Genomic DNA, 26,269 nt, shown 5'->3' with positions numbered 1-26,269 from the left:
ATAGTAATATCGACGGTATGGTCCAATATTGGTACTGGATCCTAACAAACAAATGTTTATTGGATGTGTATTACTGGAATAAATATATGGTCAATGAAGTAATAACGACAGTACGGACAAGCGAATTGTCAAGTTTTCGAGGCAACCTGCCCCTTTATCAAGACACTAATATTACATAAATCGCATCACATACATAGAACATTAAACAAATACAAAGTTATAAATCTAAATCGATAGTTGTGGTTTTAAAGGTGTCTCGATAATCCCTTCGGTCGATGGCCGCTGAAGGTCGTTTACGAAGGACACAAAACCATGCCAGGTTGTTGTATGGAAGGGGATGATTGACATATGAAAACTGTCTTGTATCGATCCCGGTATGTTTTGCACTCTAGATGTATGCTCAGTGTCAAGAGTACAAAACAAACCGAGATTGATATAAAACATTTTTGAATCTTTAATCACCATCTTCCATACAACAACTTGGGATGTTTTTTGTCCGTTAAAATGACACGAAAAATAATATTTTGCCACATACAATGCATACATTGTACTTATGTGTGTGTACATATCGATACACATTGAACATGTATATACCATCTTAGCATGTATGATAATTTATACCAACAAACTTTTCATAGTGAGGCTATAGGCACAATCAATCGATGAAAACCATCTTTTCCTGTGCGATACATATGAAATTAACATATTGTTATATTAATCAACAAACAAGCAGAATTATAGTTAAGAGTGGTGATAGGAACAGGAACAGCTATATCAGGTAGGTGTATGTACATGTATCAAAATGGCATTTTCTTATGAAAAAGTTCTATATCTCTTCAATCAAATATAACGCCTACAGCGAATATAAGTTAGAGAAATTTATTTTACACACAAAACCATCTTTTGATATTGTGTGGTACATTTAAATGTGTGCATATATATATATATATATATTTTTAATTCCTGTATGCAAAATTAATTATCTTTTAAATCAAGTCAACGGGCGACTCCATGTTCGTGTACAAAGTATATAGATTAGATAAATTCACTATAGCAATTATTGCCCCTGCAAATTCATCATACTTTCATACAACAATTTTAAACATGTCATATAATCATATAGCTATTTATAACATAAACCCTCTCCAGTACATACATTGTATGATTCCATATGTATATTCAACAAATGCGCTAAATAGAGTTGATGTTCACGTGCGACGTTCGAGTACCTCTTATAACCGCTGTAGGTAATACACGTGTCTGGTATGTAAAGCACGCTTGAATCATGAACTTATTTGTGTATTACAGAATGATATTTCTGTTTGTTTGTTTGCTTTCTTTCTTCGTTATTTGTATTGCGTTGCGGTTCCCGATGCTATAAACTTAATGATACAAGTCGGACAGAATATGTCTCTCAATTTGCAGCGGACTATATCAGACCAAGGGTTAATGTACGAACCAAACACATCAGTACTTGGCAACGAAAACCGGCAGAACGTCTTAAGAAATTCCAAATTACCTAGCATTACATCTTTTTTAATTACAGCAAGACGACAAAACATTTTGACATTAAAATTTCACTTTGGGGCCCAACACAACAGAATGAAGAATTTGCATTTTTAAAACGATCACCAGATATTTCTGATTCTAGTTTCAAGACCTGTCAAAAGTTCTTCCAAAGTGGTCCTTTTTGGTAAGCGCACTCACACAAAAATGGTCCGTTCGACGCCTTAATTAACTGATTGGCCAGTTATTATCATACTAGGAAACTTTGACTTATTTTCGTCATGAAGATTGTAAAAGTGTGAGGTGTGATAACTTTGTATTATACGGAAAGCTATTTTATTTCTGAAAGGACGAATGATTCCCTGTATGTATTATTGTGTTACTGGTGCTGATTCAATCAAACGATTGCTCGTCTTTGATATACTCGTCGGTACAATTTTCACATCATAGATAAGGCCACAGGATTTCAATATACATCAGTAAGCTGTCTGATTTAAGTTATGTTTTTTCTTAAAAGCTTCTTTGCCACTTTTCAGACCTAACTCTGTGCTCGGACTACCTGGTTTTTGGACTTGACGGTGTAAATGACTCAGCGCTGACTGGATCCACCTATTTTGGAAATCGGATTTCTAACTCTTTTCATATGGCAAAGCTGTATTCCGATTCTGTGTGGACGGCAAGTACACTAAACGTTGAGCAGTACATACAGGTAAAAATTTGAATAACAGTGATTTCCTCAGCAAACAAAACCGTTCTTTATGAACAACATTATTTAAAGTTTTCACATTAGGTTTTCGCTTACACCCATTAACTAAAATCAATTTTAATATGTAAAAATAACAGATAATAATTAATCTTATCGAATCTATAAATTTATGAAAGATAGTAAGTAATATTTCACCTTGAATTTTCCGTTGCTAGACAGTAACAATACATCTTCCCCGACTAAAACTTGCTGAAATTGATTCAATAGTAAAAGTTTTGTGTCCAATATCACGATTTGCAGCTTGGTGATTATAACGATGTATCACATTCACGATCCACAGATACTGTAAATACTATACTGTTATATGTGTCGGCGTTCCAATACTTACACAATCACGATCCACAGATACTATAAATACTATACTGTTATATGTGTCGGCGTTTCCAATACTTACACAATCACGATCCACAGATACTATAAATACTATACTGTTATATGTGTCGGCGTTTCCAATACTTACACAATCACGATCCACAGATACTATAAATACTATACTGTTATATGTGTCGGCGTTTCCAATACTTACACAATCACGATCCACAGATACTATAAATACTATACTGTTATATGTGTCGGCGTTTCCAATACTTACACAATCACGATCCACAGATACTATAAATACTATACTGTTATATGTGTCGGCGTTTCCAATACTTACACAATCACGATCCACAGATACTATAAATACTATACTGTTATATGTGTCGGCGTTTCCAATACTTACACAATCACGATCCACAGATACTATAAATACTATACTGTTATATGTGTCGGCGTTTCCAATACTTACACAATCACGATCCACAGATACTATAAATACTATACTGTTATATGTGTCGGCGTTTCCAATACTTATTAGGGTACAACATGTGATATTTCATTATATACACAGTCTTGTTCTTGTGCGTTTTCAAAGCTGACCTCTGTCGTCCAATAGATTTGTGAGTTTGAAATGTTAATACGAGGGCTGATTGATAAGTTGTAAGCCTTGTATTGAAGAATTTAAGCAGGGATGTCCTTTTTCAGCTCTACTATTCCCTGACTATTTAAGGCCGTGTACCCAAAGGCTGGTGTCATTTGGTCAGTTTGTGTCTAACATGTAGCACTCTAAAGTAAACAAGGCAAGTGACTTTTGCAAAATGGACAAAATCGCTGAATGAGCAGTGATTCAATATGTGCATAACAAAAGTCTAACACATAAATATATCTAAGTGAAATGGTAAAAACACATCACAAAGATGAATGGCGGAATTTTAGCGCGGCAAGTAGAGCCTTGGGACGACGCCCGTCTTGGTAGGCCGGCATCTGTTGCAGTGAGAAAGCTCTCAGCCCTTGGGGTACTAAGACACACCAGGCGGAGGTTTTCGCGTGATAACCTGAACCTTTTAGAAGTAGATCCTTCTAACTTTCAGCAAAAGTTTGTGTTAAATGATGAAGCGTGGGTCCATCGTTTCAACCCAGAGGTCATACACCAGTCTACACAATGGAAGCACCCTGGTTCACACCCACCAAAGAAGGCAAAGACTATACCATCAGCTGGAAAGGTTATGGAAACGGTTTTCTGGTATTTTGATGGTAGATTATCTGTAAAAGGGCAAACAATCAGTGGGATATATTATGCATCACTTCTTAGGCATTGAAAAGAAAATATTAAACTCGACAATAACCTTGACACAGCAGTATGATACCCCGCCCGGTCACATTATACTGACAATAGCCTGGACACAGCAGTGTGATACCCTACACGGTCACATTATACTGACAATAACCTGACACAGCAGTATATACCCTACACGGACATTATACACAATAACCTGGACACAGCAGTATGATACAATAGCCTGGACACAGCAGTGTGATACCCTACACGGTCACATTATACTGACAATAACCTGGACACAGCAGTATGATACCCTACACGGTCACATTACACTGACATTAACCTGGACACAGCAGTATGATACCCTACACGGTCACATTATACTGACAATAACCTTGACACAGCAGTATGATACCCCGCCCGGTCACATTATACTGACAATAGCCTGGACACAGCAGTGTGATACCCTACACGGTCACATTATACTGACAATAACCTGGACACAGCAGTATGATACCCTACCCGGTCACATTATACTGACAATAGCCTGGACACAGCAGTGTGATACCCTACACGGTCACGTGGTACTGATTGTGGATAAAAATCTACAGTCTCATTTCATTTTATGCTGATCGACATGCAGGGGGCACGGAATATAATGTTGTTGTTATGATACGACTTATGTCCGTTTTCAGGTCATCACGGTCTCTGGGGTTCTAAGGTGTTGTCATATCTGATGATAGAGATACTCATGTTGTTTTCCAGGTGAAATTCCCAAGAGAAACAATGGTGAATGCCATTCTACTACAGGGACGAGAGGACCACACTTACAACCAGTGGGTGAAGACATATTACGTCTTCTACAGCATCGATGGTGTGGAATGGACCATTGTGACGTCATCAAACCAAGATCCAAGAGTAAGATATGTTAAATATAAAAGACGTTACATTTATGAGTCATTCTTAACAGACGATGCATGAATATAAAGCTTGGTTTTGTTACAGTTATTTCCAGGGAACACTGATCACAACACAGTGGTCAAGTCCACAATAGTCCCCAGTATCACTGCTGTCTACATCCGTATCAACCCAAGGACCTGGAACACACACATCGCTCTTCGCTTCGACGTTAGTGGATGTTACAAAGGTAGGAAAACAAGAGGCCTAATGGGCTTGCATCACTCACCTCGTAATCTTTGTTATCACGAGTATTTCAATATCATTGATATTCAAAGTGTTTCTATATAAAATCTACCGAAACAATATTTGAATCACGGATGTTTACAGTGTAAAATAAGATAGGACGACAACTGATGAATAATGCTGTGGATGGCTTCATGCTATGTACTCTATAAGCAGGCGAGGTTGTATAAATCTGTTACATTGAGAACAGGTCAGAGCCATTTCCTTAAGCAATATTTTTTTTTATTTATCCTGCCCGAATCAGGTGCAGTTCTATGTGAAATATTTTACCCTTGTGACCTAGATTATGGGTCGCTGTTTAAAAAAAATTGTCTCGAGTTTTATCCCAATTCTATGCATTTCAGTTCATTAAAATTATTCTTGTAAGTTTTCTCCAATTTTGACACGTGACCTTGAATATGAGTCAAAGTCGTGCCCCCCCCCCCCCCCCCCCCCCCCCCCCCAAAAAAAAAAAAAAAAAACATTGTTGGGATTTATCCCAGAATCATGTCGGTAAACAGAGAAAGCAGAGCGGTATATTACAACTAATATTTACCACGGTTACATACTCCCTCTCCATGGAAAAAAACGTCCTCAACTTTCTAGGGGTTACAGTGATGCTGGTGCGGAATGCTTAGTATTAATTTCGAGTCCCTTGGCAGGCGTTATAACTCTGTATAGTACGTAGATAACTGGGATTTGTTTTCGTGTTAAAGCACTTCAACTTGTACTAGATTTATCTTTTTCTTCAAATTGCCTTTCAATGTTCCAATTAACACCCCCATTGTGTCTTCTTAATATTTGGATTGATCAGAAAAAAACAAAATGGCTGAAAAGGTAGGCCATCTTGGATGTTGATGATATAATATTGTTCTCGCTATTTCCGAAGAAATACCACATGTATTATTGTTATTAAATTGTATACCAAGGTTCCTCTTGGTCGTTATTTCTGCACTTTTAATAAAATGGCCAACATGCGGCAACGTCCATTTTGGTCTGATCAGAAAAACAAATTGGCCGACAGGTGACCATCTTGGATTAAAGAATATTGTCTTTTCTTGTGAGGTACACATTCATTTAATTTAAAGCAGATAGGTAGAAAGAAGGACAAAGACAAAACTGATGAATAGAAATAAGGATTATAGTGGGCACCAGGATTCCTCTAGAATTTCATATGTAAACTGTCGTTTGTTTCGAAAATTGATCCCAAATCAGTCTTATGTAATGTTTTGTTTCAGCTGTTAGTTGTTTGGGGTTACAGAGAATCCCGATGTTGCCTTCCTTAGACCAGCAGCACCACCCCGTGTTTGCGTCGACCTCTCAGACATTTCCCAACTGTGGTAAAATGTGTCGTGAAAAAAGACCTTGTTGCTTCTTCGCCTTTGATATGAACCAAAATACATGCAGTGGCTTTGAGCCGTCACTCATACTGAGAAATGTTACCTTCTCTACAGAACCAACTCAGTTCTTTCAGTTCAATGAAGGTAATCATTTTCATGGGGATGTCATTTCATCTCGTTACAAACTAGTCCTGTTGTCTGCTGAGTGGTGCTGTACGAACCATCGTCATTAGAACGAGATTTTCATTGTAATAACACTCCAATGGTTGTGTGGTATTTTGTCTATGACAAATTTTGATTTTTTCCCAATGATTATTTGAATTTGATATTTTTACTTACTTTTTACTAATGAGGTTCAAAATAAAAAAGTAAATTTGTTTGCGTTTTTGTTTTGACAAAACACTGATAAATTGGAATTGTTATTAGGGTAATTACGCTGGACTACCTATCACAGTGGGTAAGGGAGGAAAATTTACAGAATTTTCGTTTTCTCGCCGCCTACAAATCTTACCTAGTCCTCTACACGTCGGAAAACTAACATTATCTACATTTAAAAAAAATGTAAAAAGTCGCTGCTGCATGTTGTGCTGGAATATCGAAGGCATATTAACATCGACTATACGTTATAAGGATTAACAATGGTCAGTGTTGTTACTATATAGAAGATCATATCTATTCTACTCATCGATGTACAAACTTTTCACAAATTTTGCACAAGTTCCGCTTCACAAATTGTTAAATAATATGCCAAACGTAGTATTTTACACAAAATGGAACCTCGTCCATCGTGTATCTTAACTGATCGACATAGCGATGCATTTTAAGCACCATTGAATGGTTTATTCGGACAACATAAGGCACTGTATGAAATGTTTACATGATGGAAACTAAATGATTAAATATCATTCGATTTTTCTTCCCATGCAACATTACTTCATTAATAAGCTATCGGTACAGGAGGTCATTTGCTGTCTGGGTTAAACATTAGCCAGTGTTTGTTTCATTCACTGACTTAAGACAGGAACTGTAATGTTTAAGATATCTTCACCAATATATATATACTACACACATTATTTTATATACAGATATTTGAAAAACTTCCTTTGTCAACTACAGGTGTATTATCATCGATTGGCTTTGAACCTTTCTCGACCAGAAGAACTCTGTACAAGGTGATCCAACTTCGCCAGAACCAGAAAAACGCAACCAATAGCTGTAACCAGATGTGCGCGAGTCTGTTACAGATTATGTCAGTGAATGAAATGTCATTCTTTCAGGGGCTGCTTTCTGAAAACGACATTATGAGTAGGTGTCAAACTTTGAAAACCAAATAAACACGATTTGAGTATATTTTAGAATCTACAAACCTGAATAGTAACTTTGTGCTGTCATTCACATTAGATATGTATGTGACTCTAAACAAATAAGGTCATTTTCAACAGATGTTTATATCGTGGAAGTTGCTCTGAATAATCTTGATTGATGTGTGGCGTACAATGTAAAGCATATGTTATTCAGTGGGAGGATCTGATAACCAACTGTTTGTGTCCGGAATGTTTGTGAATTCTCACTGGGTATACAGTAATGGAATGGATGTCATTGACAGCAACCTTTGGTCTCCTAACAACCCTGATCAGGGCCAGGGACAATGCGTCATGCTGACACTGACGGGTCTGGCCACTGTTGATTGTAATGCAACCCTCTTCTCTGTCTGTGAATCGTTTGAATTCTTAACCTAAAAAAGTGGAGAAAATATGAAAATCTTGGAAACCTTGGAAACATTTTTGATATCAATAAATCACGGATTTGTACACATACAACAAGACATTTCCAAAGCAATACCACGATTTCACGGCTATGACATGATATTAGAATATTTTGTGATCAGAGTGAGATGTGTGTAATGTTAAACGGAAAATCACTACAGTTTTCATATCGAAACAAAGATAAAATAATGTATATATAAGTAAAAAAATATAAGTGTATAACCATGACATTTAGAGTTTAGTGAGGTATGCTGAGAGTGATAAGATTATGTTTATCAAATGTATATAATATTGCAAAAAATAAAAAAAAACACTTTTTAAATAAAAATCTAGGTCGTATTTGAAAAGGATGGTGAGGCACATAGAACACTTCAGTCACAAATATACAGCATTTACTGTCATATCACTGTCAAATACACACCATTTGCTGTCATATCACTGTCAAATACACACCATTTGCTGTCATATCACTGTCAAATACACACCATTTACTGTCATATCACTGTCAAATATACAGCATTTACTGTCATATCACTGTCAAATATACAGTATTTACTGTCATATCACCGTTAAATATACAACATACATTTACTGTCACATCACTGTCATATACACACCATTTACTGTCATATCACTGTCAAATATACAACATTTACTGTCACATCACTGTCAAATATACATTTACTGTCATATCACTGTCATATACACACCATTTACTGTCATATCACTGTCAAATATACAACAATTATTGTCACATTACTGTCAAATATACAATTATTGTCACATCACTGTCAAATATACACCATTTACTGTCATATCACTGTCAAATATACAACAATTATTGTCACATCACTGTCAAATATACAACATTTACTGTCATATCACTGTCAAATATACAGTATTTACTGTCATATCACTGTCAAATATACAACAATTATTGTCACTTCACTGTCAAATATACACCATTTACTGTCATATCACTGTCAAATATACAACATTTACTGTCATATCACCGTCAAATATACAACAATTATTGTCACATCACTGTCAAATATACACCATTTACTGTCATATCACTGTCAAATATACAACATTTACTGTCATATCACTGTCAAAGATACAGCATTAACTGTCATATCACTGTCAAAGATACAGCATTTACTGTCATATCACTGTCACATATACAGCCAGATACTGTCAGCAGTATCAAATATACAGCAGAAGATCTCTTCGATGGTATATAGATATGAAAAAAAAAAGTTAAAGATGATTTTATACTTTCAACATTAGTCAACTATCACTGTCATTATTTATGGCAAACATGGGCTGAGTTGGTTGGTAAACAGAGAGGTGTATTCAGACGGCGTCATGTGAACAACATAAAAACAAGTAGAAGAGGTGAGCGGTTTCATACTTTTGTAGTTTCTACCCTGTCAATACATCTGTCACTCTCTAGTGACAGGTTTTATATAGATATATCATTACACCTGATATACATGTACACAATATGTCACTCTCTAGTGTTAGGGTTTAATGAAAACTTCTTTATAATGGTAAAAAGTCTGACTCTTAAATAAATAAAAGGGAAAATCAAAAAGGAGACAGATCGATATTACTGAGTCACCACGTAACTCTCAACCAACATTAAGATCGATATTACTGAGTCACCACGTGACTCTCAACCAAACATTAAGATCGATATTACTGAGTCACCACGTGACTCTCAACCAACATTAAGATCCATATTACTGAGTCACCACGTGACTCTCAACCAACATTAAGATCGATATTACTGAGTCACCACGTGACTCTCAGCCAACATTAAGATCCATATTACTGCGTCATCACGTGACTCTCAGCCACCATTAAGATCTATATTACTGAGTCAACACGTGACTCTCAACCAACAATAAGATCGATATTACTGCGTCACCACGCAACTTTCAGCCAACTGTTGTAGTCAACATTGAAATACAATTTTTTTTTCATTTTTTATTTTTCGTTGCATCATTCAATTACATGAATACAAAATATGTCATGATTGATGTACACATTGCCATATGATTTATAATGAAGACATTAAATTTGGTAGGCATTGTTGAAAATAAGATGAGAAGAAACTACAAAACTCCGTCAAGGATGTGTTTGACACTTTCCCACTTTTGGCGGGTTATTTGAGCAGAATATGGGGCAAGAGCATAAGCTGAAAATAGATCAAGATCTCTGTAATTTTTTAGGAATATTTTACATGATACCCAATCAGGAATTTGCCTGTATTGTCTTTGCAATGATATATATTTTTTCATAAGAAGAATTACAAGATTGAGACCTTTTGGTTGAACATTTTCTCTTAATCCAAGTAGAAAAGAATCGTTTTTTTTCTCTAAAATTATACCATAATTTTCGTAAGTTGAGTTAACAAGACATGTCCATAGAGATTGACTATGTGGACAATCCCAAAAAAGATGGCAAATAGTTTCTTGTGCCCCACTGCAGAAACTGCAATCTCCGTGTTCTAAAACCTTCATCTTTAATAAAACAGTATTGGAGAAAAATATTCGATGTATGATTCTAAACTGTAAGCTTTGTAATTTTGAATCTTTGCTTTCTTGGAAAGTAAGTGCGTGGATTCTTTTCCATTCATTTTCATCCAAAGAAATATTCAACCATGAATGCCATCTTTCGTGGGACTGTACAGGCCATTCCGCAGTTTTTCTTACAAATATCTTATAAAAAAAACCTTGAAGGTTTATCAATACTTTTCACATGTTCTAAGTTTTTGTGAACTATATCTTCAATATTACTTTTAAAGACATTAATTGTTCTCTTCCAGCCATTAGGTATTGCACTAATCAGACTGTTATGATTAAGAAAGTTAACATTTATTTGATATTTTTGTATAAACTGATCAAAAGTCAGAAATACCCCTTCCTGATTTACAATATCTTTTATATAATATATACCTACATCACACATTTTCTTATAGAAAAATGTACGTCTGTTAATCTTTATACTGGCATTAAACCATAATGGCTGAGAAAGTCTTCCGGAGCTGCGGGGAGGTGTTCAGAAAGAGAGCTCCAGATCTCGAATATATCCTTCCAAAAAGGTCCAAATTGATCTTTGTTTACTAATTCCAAAAGTCCATGTTTGGTTAACGTCCAAATTTTATCACCACCATATTTTTCAATATCGTCTATAAAAAGTGTTTTCCATCCTTCATGATTTTTGGAATCTAAACATTTCTTTATCCATATTACTTTTAATGCTCTACTATAAGAGAAAATATCTGGAACTTTAAGACCACCATCTGAATACTCTGCTATTAAGAGATTCCTTTTCAATTTATCGACCTTACTGTTCCAAATAAAATTATAAAAAAGTATTTGAAAAGATTTTAATATTTTTGCTGATGGACTTGTAAGGACTGTCAAAACTTGAACAAGAATTGGAAAAGCTAAAGTCTTAATTAATAGAGAGATTTCTTATTGACCAATTAGAAACACGCTCAATCGTCTTATACTTTTCAATAAAATTGTCTTCATATACGTTTTCTTTGCCTAAATTATAAAATATTCCTAACAACTTAAATTTGCCGGAGTGATTCCAGTTAATGTTTTGCCTCGTTTCAATCTCCTCTCCGCAGCCCCGTTTTGCCCCAATCCAAACGGCTTGGGTTTTGTCAAAGATGGTCTTTAGACCAGAACATTCCCCAAAGATGTCGATCAAATATAGACATTTATTCAGAAAGGTTTTATCATCATCTAATATTAAAGTGGAGTCATCTGCATACTGACTAATCAAGTGTTCAGAATCATTGAAGATCATGCCTTTTATGTGAGGGTCAAATCTTATATCAGCAGATAAAAGCTCAAGACTAATTATAAACAAATAAGGGGACAGTGGATCCCCTTGTCGTACACCTCTAGTAACTTGAAAAAAGGGTGAAAGATGTCCATTATTTTCAACGGATGTAGATATATTTGAGTACAGCGTTCTAAAACAATTTATCATGAAATCACTAGAATGGAAAAAAATGTAGACATTTTTCTATAAATGCCCACTCGAGAGAGTCGAAGGCCTTTTCAAAATCTAACATTAGCAAAAATACGGGTCATTACTTTTTCCAGACTTTGAAATGAGATCATTAATTAATCTAGAACATTCTCCTATATAACGACATTTAACAAAACCAGCTTGACTTTCACTAATATCTGGGAGAGTACGGTTTATTCTATTAGCAATCGAAGCTGCTGCAATCTTTTAATCAACATTGAGAAGTGTGATCGGTCTCCAATTTTTTAAATGTAATTTTGACTTATCTGACTTTGGAATACTTTTGATAATTCCTTGACGCTGGCTAATTGCCATTGAATGATTTTGGAAGGATTGATTTATTGACTTAACAAGAAACGTATGTAAATCGGACCAAAAAAAATTATAGAATTCCGACGTAAAACCATCAAGACCTGGAGATTTTCCATTACTCATACTTTTTAGAGCTTTTGGACATTCTTCTCTCCCGAGTGGACCATTCATAGAATCACTTTGTTTAGCTGCTAGTCTACTTATATACGGATTATTGTGATTAAAAAAAATTGATTCGTGTATTTCGTTAAAAACAGTTTGCTTCGTATTGTATAAGTTTGAGTAAAATCTGGATTGTTCTGTCAAAATGTCTTTTATATTATTTATTTCAGTTCCCTCAGAAGTTATGAGTTTTGTAATCATCTTCTCTTTGTACTTTCGCTTTCCTAAATTGCAGAAATATTTCGTGCTTTTTTCGCCCTCTGCCTTCCATTTTGCCCTTGTAATTACACCTTGCATTCTTTTATCCCTAATAGCTTTAATTTTCCTTCACACTCAGATATTTCTTTCTTTATGCTGTCATTGTCATCTGTGTGGTAAGTATTGTACAAAGTGGTAAGCCTCTCTGTCAGTTCCCTCTCTACTTTATTTCTTTCTTTCTTTTTGTGAGCTGAATAACTAATCGTTTTACCCCTAATCATTAACTTAATTGTTTCCCATAGTAATTTATCGTCTATTGTATACTGGTCGTTCTCTGTATCATTATTTCCATGGATTTTATATCGTTGCAAGACTTCATTGATTGTGTTTTTAACTCACTCAACATATGCTGGATCACCCAATAAGCTATTGTTAAATTTCCATGTGCCTTGTCCTCGTTGCTGTTTTTCAAATTCAAGTTCAATATTGACCGGTGAGTGGTCCGATTTGTATGCAAAATCAATATCTGCGTTTTTTAATACAAGTTTGTAAGTTTGAAGAAATTAAAAACTAATCCAGTCTACCTTTTTTACCGCTCGGACCAAACCATGTAAATTTGCGTGAGCTCTGATTTAGTTGCCGCCAAACATCTATCAAATCTAGATTTTGTATAACATTATGAATTTCATTATTGGCTTTCTTATTATTACGATTTCGATAGTTACTGGTATCAATGCCATAATTCAATGGAACGTTCCAGTCACCAGCAATTATTACAGTATCTTCACCAATTGATTCAATTTTACTTTGTAAATTAGTAAAGAAATGCGGGCAGTCGTCATTGGGGCCATAAACCCCACAGAGACATAATTTCCTGTCATTTATAGTAACGTTTAATAGTAAGTAATTTCCACGAGGGTCATGAAAAAGGTCTTCTACTATATAGTCAAACGAATTTTTAAAAAGGATTGCAACTCCTCTGCTATTAGACGAAAAAGAGGCAAAATACATGTTACCTCCCCATTCGTTTTTCCACAGCTTTTCAGCATTTTTGTCACTATGTGTGTCTAAAAGTAAAGAAATGTCATATTTTGATCGACATTTATGGAAAAAGCCTTTGGTTTAAACAATATTTTATTTTCAGATTTTCATTTACAACATACACATACACAAATTATAAAACTGAAAATGGATCTGGCAACAAGATTATAAATCTTATATCAAGCCATCTCCAATATAAAACAGTTACAATAATATAATTTACTTAAACACATTGAAAGAGATTTGTTTTTTAACTTAACATTCACTGATGAACACTGACCGTTAATATGTAAACCATAAGGAGATAACATAAGTTGGTAAGATAGGAGAAAGGAAGAGGTAAAGAGAGCACAAAGAAACTCCAACCGGCACCTAGAATCTACCCGACTCTACGATGTACCTTTGCACCTTTTCAAATATAATGATATTATCATCTTGAGACAGGTTTGGGTCACCATAAATGAGTAATTCTAGTGATAAATTGAAATTTAATGCATCTAGGGTATTTTCACTAGCTCGATTATAGCGTACACACTGCATCAGATAATGATAAGGAGTTTCAACCTGCTCACATAGATCTGTATCTGAAACATGATTATTATAGAGATGATAATTGAGACAGCTACATCCAAGACGAAGACGAGTGTGCATTACCTGAGCCCAGCGTTCACCAACAAAGTAGTATAGAGGTTTAATAATTTGTTTATCTAGGTGTTTTTTGAAAGTGTTCAAAGTTGGAGAGTTTCTTATGTTATTTGGTATGCCATTCCATTCCCTAATAGTAGTAGGTAAAAAAGAGTTCATATAGATATTTGTCCTACTTGCTGGTGGATGCATATTTGAATTGGTCCTTAAATTATAATTTTGGGCATTCCCTATAATAGGAGGAAACAAATTTTGTAAGTATAATGGTGCAGCACCATGAAATAATTTGTATGAAGTTAACATTCTATGTTTGTAACGCCTATGTGTCATAGTTTTCCATCCTGTTTCAAGCATAATGGAATTGGATGAAGCAGATTTGGTTGCTCCAGTCATGATTCTGCCAGCTTCAGTATGAAGTTTCTCAAGTTCTTGGCAATCTTGTTGGGTACAGTTACCCCAGATTATATCAGCATATTCCAAGATGGGACGTACATAACAAAAATACATACTATCATGAAAAGTGATGTATCATCTGCAAAAAGCCGAATATGAGCATCAATATCATTTATTATGTCATTTATAAAAACAATAAAAAGAAGTGGACCTAATATTGAGCCCTGTGGAACCCCAGCATGTAGCTCCTTAGTAGTTGAAGAACTTCCTTCAATAATTACCTGTTAAAAAGTATAGGTATATAACTAGCTGTTACTATTGTTACGTAATCTTCCAAACGTGTAATACAAATGGGATAAGTGATGATATAGCATGGTCCCAAGAATACCCAAAAATTTGCAAGGCCATCAAGTTAAGTATGTACATGTCCTTCACGTCAGCAAGTAAAGAGAGGTAATCAACTTTTGTGATTTTTTTTTTTTTTTTTTCAAAACACACATCTTGGTTCCATATGTTATAGAAACTACATTTTGTATTTTTCTTTACAGCTTAATTAATACTATATTTAGATTTAATATGATCAAATTTCATATACAAATAAATCTGTTACTGTTTGTGACTCGTATTGTAGACTGACAAAGTTCTGATAACTTACAACTGAAATAAAGAAATATTATTTGCGTAGTTACTATATTCACATCACCCGTTCTCTGTAGATGAATAATAAGAGTCTAGTATCCCTAATGTATACTGTTTATTAGACTCAATGTAATTGTAAATATTACAAAATTAAACATTTCATTTACAATGGATTCTATCATACACAGGTAATTTGCTGACTGATCCTACATTAACGCCGATACAATGTTATAATGACAACAAAAAAAAAAAAAAAAAAGAAAAAAAAACATGTACATGTTATTAAACGTTCTTATTCTCCATACTAAATCAACGCTTAAAGAATCGACGTCAAAAACAACACCAAATCACCAGTAAAATTATTTTCGACTACTCAACGTTGGATTAACGTTACGGAAAATTGGCTGTGTAATATGTATTTTAATTTGAAAAAAAAATCGTTCCTTTCCACTTGAGATTCGACAAGGACAGCAAAGGGTCACTTGATCTCTCAATAATATCGCTTTAATATACATGCGTGCTACAAGAGAAGGAAAGACATTTTTGTTGTAATACTGCGAATTATACCCGGTATTTTTCTATGGAAAATAAAGAATAAGGAGATTCAGTGTTAAAAAAACGTACAAAAGACGTGCATAATATTTCAAAACATAATTCTGAAAATACCTGAAAAATATCAAGTGATCGACTGTTCAATGTTCATTGTGTATTCGTGGCTGCGCGAGAGCGAAATAACACACGATTAGAAACTAGTCACGTGATTGTCACAATCATCCGTGTAATACCGACGTAATAATACTAGTGTATGTACACGTGTGTCCTCGTTTATCACGGAGATTTGTTAGCTTCATCAGTCACTTTCGTTTCATTACTATGAACGGGAATTCTTTCTGGTAGACAATTTTACATTCTTTTTCTCCTTCGCGGACATTTCATACCGTTTTTTCAGCAGGGTCGACCCCAATTTACTGATTTCGGATGGCAAGTCCGGTGAAACACTGTATCCCGATCTCGGGGGGAGCTTCATGACCGCTTCAAGTATTTTGTCCCTGTCCATTAGACTACTTAGGCGAATAATAATATTCTTTTTACCGTTCTGACCACCTTTCAGCCTATGAGCTGCCTGAAAAAGATTTGTCCTGCAGATTCCCGACTGTAATTGAGGGTCTTTACGAGGAAGTGGCGTACTTTCACCACAGTGTCCCGTGGGGGTATCGCGCTCATCATCCTGTGTTAAACCTTTAATTATCAGGTTCCATTTTCGGCCCCAAATTTCTAATTTCATTCTCTCACGTGAATCTTTGGTAACGCTTTCATTCAATTCAGGGTTAACTTTATTCAAAACATCATTTGTATGGTTGCGAATACAAATTGACCAAGCGTCTCGATGAAAGAGATAATTAGTTTCTTTCCGTTTCAGGTAGCCATGCGAAATCTACAAACCGCCAACCCATAAACATGTTGATGTTATTATCTCTACCGATCTCAAGAATAAGTGATAGAGAAGGGATGCACTAAAGGCAGGAACTGATTTAATCTAAAAGTCAGATTTGGACAGAGATTGTAAAAGAAAGTCATAATCGCAAGTGTTCTTTATGATTTGGCCTAAGATTTCTAAAAATGATATTCAGAGCTTTAACGTCCTACAGCACACAATTTAAAACAAAAACATACAATGCTTTCGGAAATTAACCAGATCCGATATGTTTGAATCTATGCGAGGTCTTCCTAGACTGCAGTCAGAAACAGACAGAACGTACAAAAACTTCCTTTCTACTCTCGTTCACCTTGGGTTTAAATACACTTTTTACTTTTCTACGAAGATAAGTAGTAAAGGTTTATTATCAGCCTAAATAAGTATTATCTGGCTTTGTGTTTTTGATTGAGCTATCAAATGTCGTACAATATAAAATCATGATTTATATTCCATATTATATCAAGTGTACTATGATATTAGAATGTAAACTGTAGTTTCCATACAGACTAATTGACTGTCACTTATGTTCCCGCCAAGTACCTCGTCATTGTACTTATTCAATGTTTGTTAAAACATCATTATCAATTCTTTCCAACTTCCTCTCCTCATCTTTCCTACCTTTGACCTATTCTGTCTCTGTCCCTACTGTTGTAATGTCGTAATGCCTCAGTGTTCCATTAATGAGGAATGAATGTATATGGCATGTACCTGTGACCACCGCCCTCTACGGAGTAAACTTACCACTGACGTGTAACTGTGACCACCGCCCTTTACGGAGTAAACTTACCACTGACGTGCACCTGTGACCACCGCCCTGTACGGAGTGAACTTACCACTGACGTGTAACTGTGACCACCGCCCTGTACGGAGTGAACTTACCACTAACGTATACCTGTGACCACCGCCCTGTACGGAGTGAACTTACCACTGACGTGTACCTGTGACCACCGCCCTGTACAGAGTGAACTTACCACTGACGTGTAACTGTAACCACCGCCCTGTACGGAGTGAACTTACCACTGATGTGTACCTGAGACCATCGCCCTGTACGGAGTGAACTTACCACTGGCGTGTACCTGTGACCACCGCCCTGTACGGAGTGAACTTACCACTGATGTGTACCTGTGACCACCGCCCTGTACGGAGTGAACTTATCACTGACGTGTACCTGAGACCACCGCCCTGTACGGAGTGAACTTACCACTGATGTGTACCTGTGACCACCGCCCTGTACGGAGTGAACATATCACTAATGTGTACCTGAGACCACCACCCTGTACGGAGTGAACTTGCCACGATGACTACTGATGTTTCTATTGTCGTACACGTTCCATGTTGACATCTCATCGGTTTTTATACTACAAGAATCTACAGAAAGTATTCTAAAGTTGTAGGTCTGGTGTGATGTCCTTCTTTAGTTGATCTTTGTTTCATTATTCATGTTACTTTATCTTCAATCGTGAATATCTCAACTTTTCTCTTCGTACCACAACTTCTCTCTCTATCTGTCTCGACGCCCGTCCTTACTCCAGCCCCCTCATCCAAAATAATGATTTCTATGTTTTTCATAAAAAAGGTAGGTAAAGAAATAAGATTTCATATTTAGGAATTTTGCTTCTGGTTATGATATTGTCCGTGTCACCGAGACTCGCCTTGATATATCTATAGCATAAGGCGATATTGTCCGTGACACCGAGACTCGCCTTGATATATCTATAGCAGACGGCGATATTGTCCGTGTCACCGAGACTCGCCTTGATATATCTATAGCAGACGGCGATATTGTCCGTGTCACCGAGACTCGCCTTGATATGTCTATAGCAGACGGCGATATTCCCCCTGATTGGGTTAAACACTCTCTTGTGCACCCATCGTAGAACTGGTTGTTCATTTCGAGTTGAAAAAGTTATTTGGACAGGGTCCAGTTTTCAAACAAGAAAAAGCTCTTATTTACTTTATACAGGCCTCCCAACAGTACACACTGCTTCACTAGAAACAGCATGAAACCCCATATATAATAATAAAAGGTGATTCCAACGTCCATCTTTTGTTAGCAGAAAGGAAACGTTTGAAATTTATTAAATATCCTTGTTCTTTTTCTGATTGTGCATTTTTCTTATTTACCTTTCTTTACTTTAAAATCCCTGTCTCAGATATGTAAACGCATGCCAAGAAAATGGAGTGGTCATGTCGCGTAGTGGTAACGCACTCGGCTTTACCTAGACGTCCAGGAACAGGCGAGAAAAGGTATGGGGTCATCTGAACGACCACATGGATTTTCCCCTGGTACTCCCACAATGACTCTTCGCGTGCTTCCATCCATGCCAACAAGGTTGATTAATATGAGTTGGAAAACTTGCTTCGCAATAATGTTTACAGTTTTGAAGAAAATGGTAACAAACCAGTTATCATTATGGGCGTTTATTTGTAAGTTAAAAGAAAAAGTTTTAAAAGTGACTGGCAGCGGTGGGATTCGAACCCACGCCTCAATGAGACTGGTGCCTAAAACCAGCGCCTTAGACCGCTCGGCCACGCTACCTTATTATCACATATTTGATCATATCCAATAGCATTTGTACATTTATGGAACGACCCTTATCTTTCTGGAATAACATCTGGCATTCCGTAAGGGTAAGCGTTTTCTACATCATTTATCGAAGATGACTGTAATCTAAATCGAAGTCACTCAAAGCAGAGTAGCATTTTCAAAATGTGAATTTTGTTTTTAACAACAAAACTATGAATAAATACTAATCAACATCAATCGACAAGATCTGCCACAAGTATCCAACATTTATCTACAAAATCAGCCACAGGTATCCAACAACATTTATCTACAAAATCAGCCACAGGTATCCAACAATGATCTACAAAATCAGCCACAAGTATCCAACAATCATTGATCTACAAAATCAGCCACAGGTATCCAACATTGATCTACAAAATCAGCCACAGGTATCCAACATTTATCTACGAAATCAGCCACAGGTATCCAACAATGATCTACAAAATGAGCCACAAGTATCCAACAATCATTGATCTACAAAATCAGCCACAAGTATCCAACAACATTTATCTACAAAATCAGCCACAGGTATCCAACATTTATCTACAAAATCAGCCACAGGTATCCAACATTTATCTACGAAATCAGCCACAGGTATCCAACAATGATCTACAAAATCAGCCACAAGTATCCAACAATCATTGATCTACAAAATCAGCCACAAGTATCCAACAACATTTATCTACAAAATCAGCCACAGGTATCCAACATTTATCTACAAAATCAGCCACAGGTATCCAACATTTATCTACAAAATCAGACACAAGTATCCAACAATCATTGATCTACAAAATCAGCCACAGGTATCCAACATTTATCTACAAAATCAGCCACAGGTATCCAACATTGATCTACAAAATCAGCCACAGGTATCCAACATTTATCTACAAAATCAGCCACAGGTATCCAACAATCATTGATCTACAAAATCAGCCACAGGTATCCAACATTTATCTACGAAATCAGCCACAGGTATCCAACAATGATCTACAAAATCAGCCACAGGTATCCAACAATCATTGATCTACAAAATCAGCCACAGGTATCCAACATTTATCTACAAAATCAGCCACAATATCCAACAATTTATCTACAAAATCAGCCACAGTATCCAACAATCATTGATCTACAAAATCAGCCACAGGTATCCAACATTTATCTACAAAATCAGCCACAAGTATCCAACATTTATCTACAAAATCAGCCACAGGTATCCAACATTTATCTACAAAATCAGCCACAGGTATCCAACATTTATCTACAAAATCAGCCACAGGTATCCAACATTTGATCTACAAAATCAGCCACAGGTATCCAACATTTATCTACAAAATCAGCCACAGGTATCCAACAATGATCTACAAAATCAGCCACAAGTATCCAACATTGATCTACAAAATCAGCCACAGGTATCCAACAATCATTGATCTACAAAATCAGCCACAGGTATCCAACATTTATCTACAAAATCAGCCACAGGTATCCAACAATGATCTACAAAATCAGCCACAGGTATCCAACATTGATCTACAAAATCAGCCACAGGTATCCAACATTAATCTACAAAATCAGCCACAGGTATCCAACATTGATCTACAAAATCAGCCACAGGTATCCAACAATGATCTACAAAATCAGCCACAGGTATCCAACAATCATTGATCTACAAAATCAGCCACAGGTATCCAACATTTATCTACAAAATCAGCCACAAGTATCCAACCTTTATCTACAAAATCAGCCACAAGTATCCAACAATCATTGATCTACAAAATCAGCCACAGGTATCCAACAATCACAAAATTATCCAACAATCATCTACAAAATCAGCCACAGGTATCCAACATTTATCTACAAAATCAGCCACAGGTATCCAACAATGATCTACAAAATCAGCCACAAGTATCCAACAATCATTGATCTACAAAATCAGCCACAGGTATCCAACATTTATCAACAAAAATCAGCCACAAGTATCCAACAACATTTATCTACAAAATCAGCCACAGGTATCCAACATTTATCTACAAAATCAGCCACAGGTATCCAACAATCATTGATCTACAAAATCAGCCACAGGTATCCAACAGAGATCTAAAAAATCAGCCACAGGTATCACAAAATCAGCCACAGGTATCCAACATTTATCTACAAAATCAGCCACAGGTATCCAACAATCATTGATGGTTCCAGGGGTACAGAGAGTGATAGTGAGGGTAAAACCTGAGTATCGAGGATGGTTCCAGGGATGCTGCCAGTGATAGTGAGGGTAAAACCTGGAGTGTAGAGGATGGTTCCAGGGGTACAGAGAGGGATAGTGAGGGTAAAACCTTGAGTATAGAGGATGGTTCCAGGGGTACAGAGAGTGATAGAGAAAGTAAAACATGGAGTATCGAGGATGGTTCCAGGGGTGCAGAGAGTGATAGAGAGTGTAAAACCTGGAGTATCGAGGATGGTTCCAGGGGTACAGAGAGGGATAATGAGGGCAAAACCTGGAGTATCGAGGATGGTTCCAGGGGTACAGAGAGTGATAGTGAGGGTAAAACCTGGAGTGTTGAGGATGGTTCCAGGGGTACTGAGAGTGATAGTGAGGTTAAAACCTGGAGTATCAAGGATGGTTCCAGGGGTACAGAGAGGGATAGTGAGGGTAAAACCTGAGTTTCGAGGATGGTTCCAGGGATGCTGCCAGTGATGGTAAGGGTAAAACCTGATTATCGAGGATGGTTCCAGGGATGCTGCCAGTGATAGTGAGGGTAAAACCTGAGTATCGAGGATGGTTCCAGGGGTACAGAGAGGGATAATGAGGGTAAAACCTGAGTATCGAGGATGGTTCCAGGGATGCTGCCAGTGATAGTGAGGTTAAAACCTGAGTATCGAGGATGGTTAAGACCTGAGGGTAAAACCTGAGTATCTGCCAGGGATAATGAGGGTAAAACCTGAGGATGGTTCCAGGGATGCTGCCAGTGATAGTGAGGTTAAAACCTGAGTATCGAGGATGGTTCCAGGGGTACAGAGAGTGATAGTGAGGGTAAAACCTGAGTATCGAGGATGGTTCCAGGGATGCTGCCAGTGATAGTGAGGGTAAAACCTGAGTATCGAGGATGGTTCCATGGATGCTGCCAGTGATAGTGAGGGTAAAACCTGGATAGTGAGTCCTGAGGATGGTTCCAGGGATACAGAGAGGGATAATGAGGGTAAAACCTGGAGTGTCGAGGATGGTTCCAGGGATGGCAGAGAGGATAGTGAGGGTAAAACCTGAGTGTTGAGGATGGTTCCAGGGATGCAGAGAGGGATAGTGAGGGTAAAACCTGAGTAGTGTCGAGGATGGTTCCAGGGATACAGAGAGGGATAGTGAGGGTAAATCCTGGAGTGTCGAGGATGGTTCCAGGGATGGCGAGAGGGATAGTGGGGGTAAAACCTTGAGTGTTGAGGATGGTTCCAGAGATACAGAGAGGGATAATGAGGGTAAAACCTGGAGTGTCGAGGATGGTTCCAGGGGTACAGAGAGGGATAATGAGGGTAAATCCTGGAGTGTCGAGGATGGTTCCAGGGGTGCAGAGAGTGATAGAGAGTGTAAAACCTGAGTTTCGAGGATGGTTCCAGGGATACAGAGAGGGATAATGAGGGTAAAACCTGGAGTGTCGAGGATGGTTCCAGGGGTACTGAGAGTGATAGTGAGGTTAAAACCTGGAGTATCAAGGATGGTTCCAGGGGTACAGAGAGTGATAGAGAGAGTAAAACATGGAGTATCGAGGATGGTTCCAGGGGTGCAGAGAGTGATAGAGAGTGTAAAACCTGGAGTATCGAGGATGGTTCCAGGGGTACAGAGAGTGATAGTGAGGGTAAAACCTGGAGTGTTGAGGATGGTTCCAGGGGTACTGAGAGTGATAGTGAGGTTAAAACCTGGAGTATCAAGGATGGTTCCAGGGGTACAGAGAGGGATAGTGAGGGTAAAACCTGGAGTATCGAGGATGGTTCCAGGGGTACAGAGAGAGATAATGAGGGCAAAACCTGGAGTATCGAGGATGGTTCCAGGGGTACAGAGAGTGATAGTGAAGGTAAAACCTGGAGTGTTGAGGATGGTTACAGGGGTACTTAGAGTGATAGTGAGGTTAAAACCTGGAGTATCAAGGATGGTTCCAGGGGTACAGAGAGTGATAGAGAGGGTAAAACCTGAGTATCGAGGATGGTTCCAGGGATGCTGCCTGTGATAGTGAGGGTATAACCTGAGTATCGAGGATGGTTCCAGGGATGCTGCCAGTGATAGTGAGGGTAAAACCTGAGTATCGAGGATGGTTCCAGGGATGCTGCCAGTGATAGTGAGGGTAAAACCTGAGTATCGAGGATGGTTCCAGGGATGCTGCCAGTGATAGTGAGGGTAAAACCTGGAGTGTAGAGGATGGTTCCAGGGGTACAGAGAGGGATAATGAGGGTAAATCCTGGAGTGTCGAGGATGGTTCCAGGGATGGCGAGAGGGATAGTGAGGGTAAAACCTTGAGTGTTGAGGATGGTTACAGGGATACAGAGAGGGATAATGAGGGTAAATCCTGGAGTGTCGAGGATGGTTCCAGGGATGGCGAGAGGGATAGTGGGGGTAAAACCTTGAGTGTTGAGGATGGTTCCAGGGATACAGAGAGGGATAATGAGGGTAAAACCTGGAGTGTCGAGGATGGTTCCAGGGATGCTGCCAGTGATAGTGAGGGTAAAACCTGAGTATCGAGGATGGTTCCAGGGATGCTGCCAGTGATAGTGAGGGTAAAACCTGGAGTGTAGAGGATGGTTCCAGGGGTACAGAGAGGGATAATGAGGGTAAATCCTAGAGTGTCGAGGATGGTTCCAGGGATGGCGAGAAGGATAGTGAGGGTAAAACCTTGAGTGTTGAGGATGGTTCCAGGGATACAGAGAGGGATAATGAGGGTAAATCCTGGAGTGTCGAGGATGGTTCCAGGGATGGCGAGAGGGATAGTGGGGGTAAAACCTTGAGTGTTGAGGATGGTTCCAGGGATACAGAGAGGGATAATGAGGGTAAAACCTGGAGTGTCGAGGATGGTTCCAGGGGTACAGAGAGGGATAATGAGGGTAAAACCTGGAGTATAGAGGATAGTTCCAGGGGTACAGAGAGTGATAGAGAGGGTAAAACCTGAGTATCGAGGATGGTTCCAGGGATGCTGCCAGTGATAGTGAGGGTAAAACCTGGAGTGTAGAGGATGGTTCCAGGGGTACAGAGAGGGATAATGAGGGTAAATCCTGGAGTGTCGAGGATGGTTCCAGGGATGGCGAGAGGGATAGTGGGGGTAAAACCTTGAGTGTTGAGGATGGTTCCAGGGATACAGAGAGGGATAATGAGGGTAAAACCTGGAGTGTCGAGGATGGTTCCAGGGGTACAGAGAGGGATAATGAGGGTAAAACCTGAAGTGTCGAGGATGGTTCCAGGGGTACAGAGTGATAGTGAGGGTAAAACCTGGAGTATCAAGGATGGTTCCAGGGGTACAGAGAGACAATTGAGTCAGATGACCTACAGACTAGAGTTGCCAATTATTTGTACTATACATATCTAATACCTACAAACCGAATTCAACAGCAAATTGAAATCCTATGGAAACAGGAGACAGGTGTCCCAAGGGAATATGTTCTCTTTGTAACAACATTGTTGCCAACGAATTCCAGTCCTTATGGTCATAAATCACAGACAAAACTGTGTTTTATAGAATTACAGCATTTCTAGAAAAAACTGCTGATTAAATCACAGACAAAACTGTGTTATTATAGAATTACAGCATTTCTAGAAAAAAAAACTGCTGATTAAATCACAGACAAAACTGTGTTATTATAGAATTACAGCATTTCTAGAAGAAAACTGCTGATTAAATCACAGACAAAACTGTGTTATTATAGAATTACAGCATTTCTAGAAAAAAACTGCTGATTAAATCACAGACAAAACTGTGTTATTATAGAATTACAGCATTTCTAGAAAAAAAACTGCTGATTAAATCACAGACAAAACTGTGTTATTAAAGAATTACAGCATTTCTAGAAAAAAACTGCTGATTAAATCACAGACAAAACTGTGTTATTATAGAATTACAGCATTTCTAGAAAAAAACTGCTGATTAAATCACAGACAAAACTGTGTTATTATAGAATTACAGCATTTCTAGAAAAAAAACTGCTGATTAAATCACAGACAAAACTGTGTTATTATAGAATTACAGCATTTCTAGAAAAAAAACTGCTGATTAAATCACAGACAAAACTGTGTTATTATAGAATTACAGCATTTCTAGAAAACAAATACAGTTATTACAGATACTAAGTACATGTACTTACTACTATCGTGAAACCATATTTTCCCGCCATTACAAATGGAAGCACTCTGACGTCATTTGCCCTAAATACCAAAACACACAGGTGTATTCATTGACACCTTGGACAATACCGAACACCCTGGCTTGAAAGTAGAAATGTAAATTGTGGCTGTGATTACGGTAAGTAGTTCGCCTCCTAATATTAAATATATGTCGAATGTAGAGATTTATTATAATCCTGGTTTCTAAAATACCTTATGCACACACACGGGAAAGTTTGTAAAATCTATTGATTCTATATATAGCACTTTA

The 26,269-nt window shown here is 37.5% G+C and overlaps 1 protein-coding gene and 1 non-coding gene across 2 annotated transcripts; one reads left to right on the top strand and one right to left on the bottom strand.

The window, feature by feature from the left end:
* The first annotated feature begins 1,860 nt into the window (after nt 1–1,860).
* On the top strand, nt 1,861–24,362 carry LOC132561634 (uncharacterized). Its single transcript, XM_060226334.1, has 7 exons — nt 1,861–1,870; nt 2,043–2,215; nt 4,638–4,790; nt 4,878–5,061; nt 6,293–6,538; nt 7,913–8,114; nt 24,005–24,362. Exons 1-7 carry the CDS (start codon nt 1,861–1,863, stop codon nt 24,360–24,362), a joined length of 1,326 nt encoding a protein of 441 aa, XP_060082317.1.
* Nucleotides 19,542–19,622, bottom strand: Trnal-uag (transfer RNA leucine (anticodon UAG)). Its single transcript has one exon. It is a non-coding gene; the product is annotated as a tRNA-Leu (tRNA).
* Nucleotides 24,363–26,269: the final 1,907 nt, after the last annotated feature.

The sequence above is a fragment of the Ylistrum balloti genome, unplaced genomic scaffold (assembly GCF_031769215.1).
Source record: "Ylistrum balloti isolate Yb309-2 unplaced genomic scaffold, AGI_CSIRO_Ybal_v1 Utg371248, whole genome shotgun sequence".
NCBI lineage: Eukaryota > Metazoa > Mollusca > Bivalvia > Pectinida > Pectinidae > Ylistrum > Ylistrum balloti.
The sequence above is the reverse complement of the archived record's forward strand: the minus strand, read 5'-3'. Positions and strand labels throughout refer to the sequence as shown.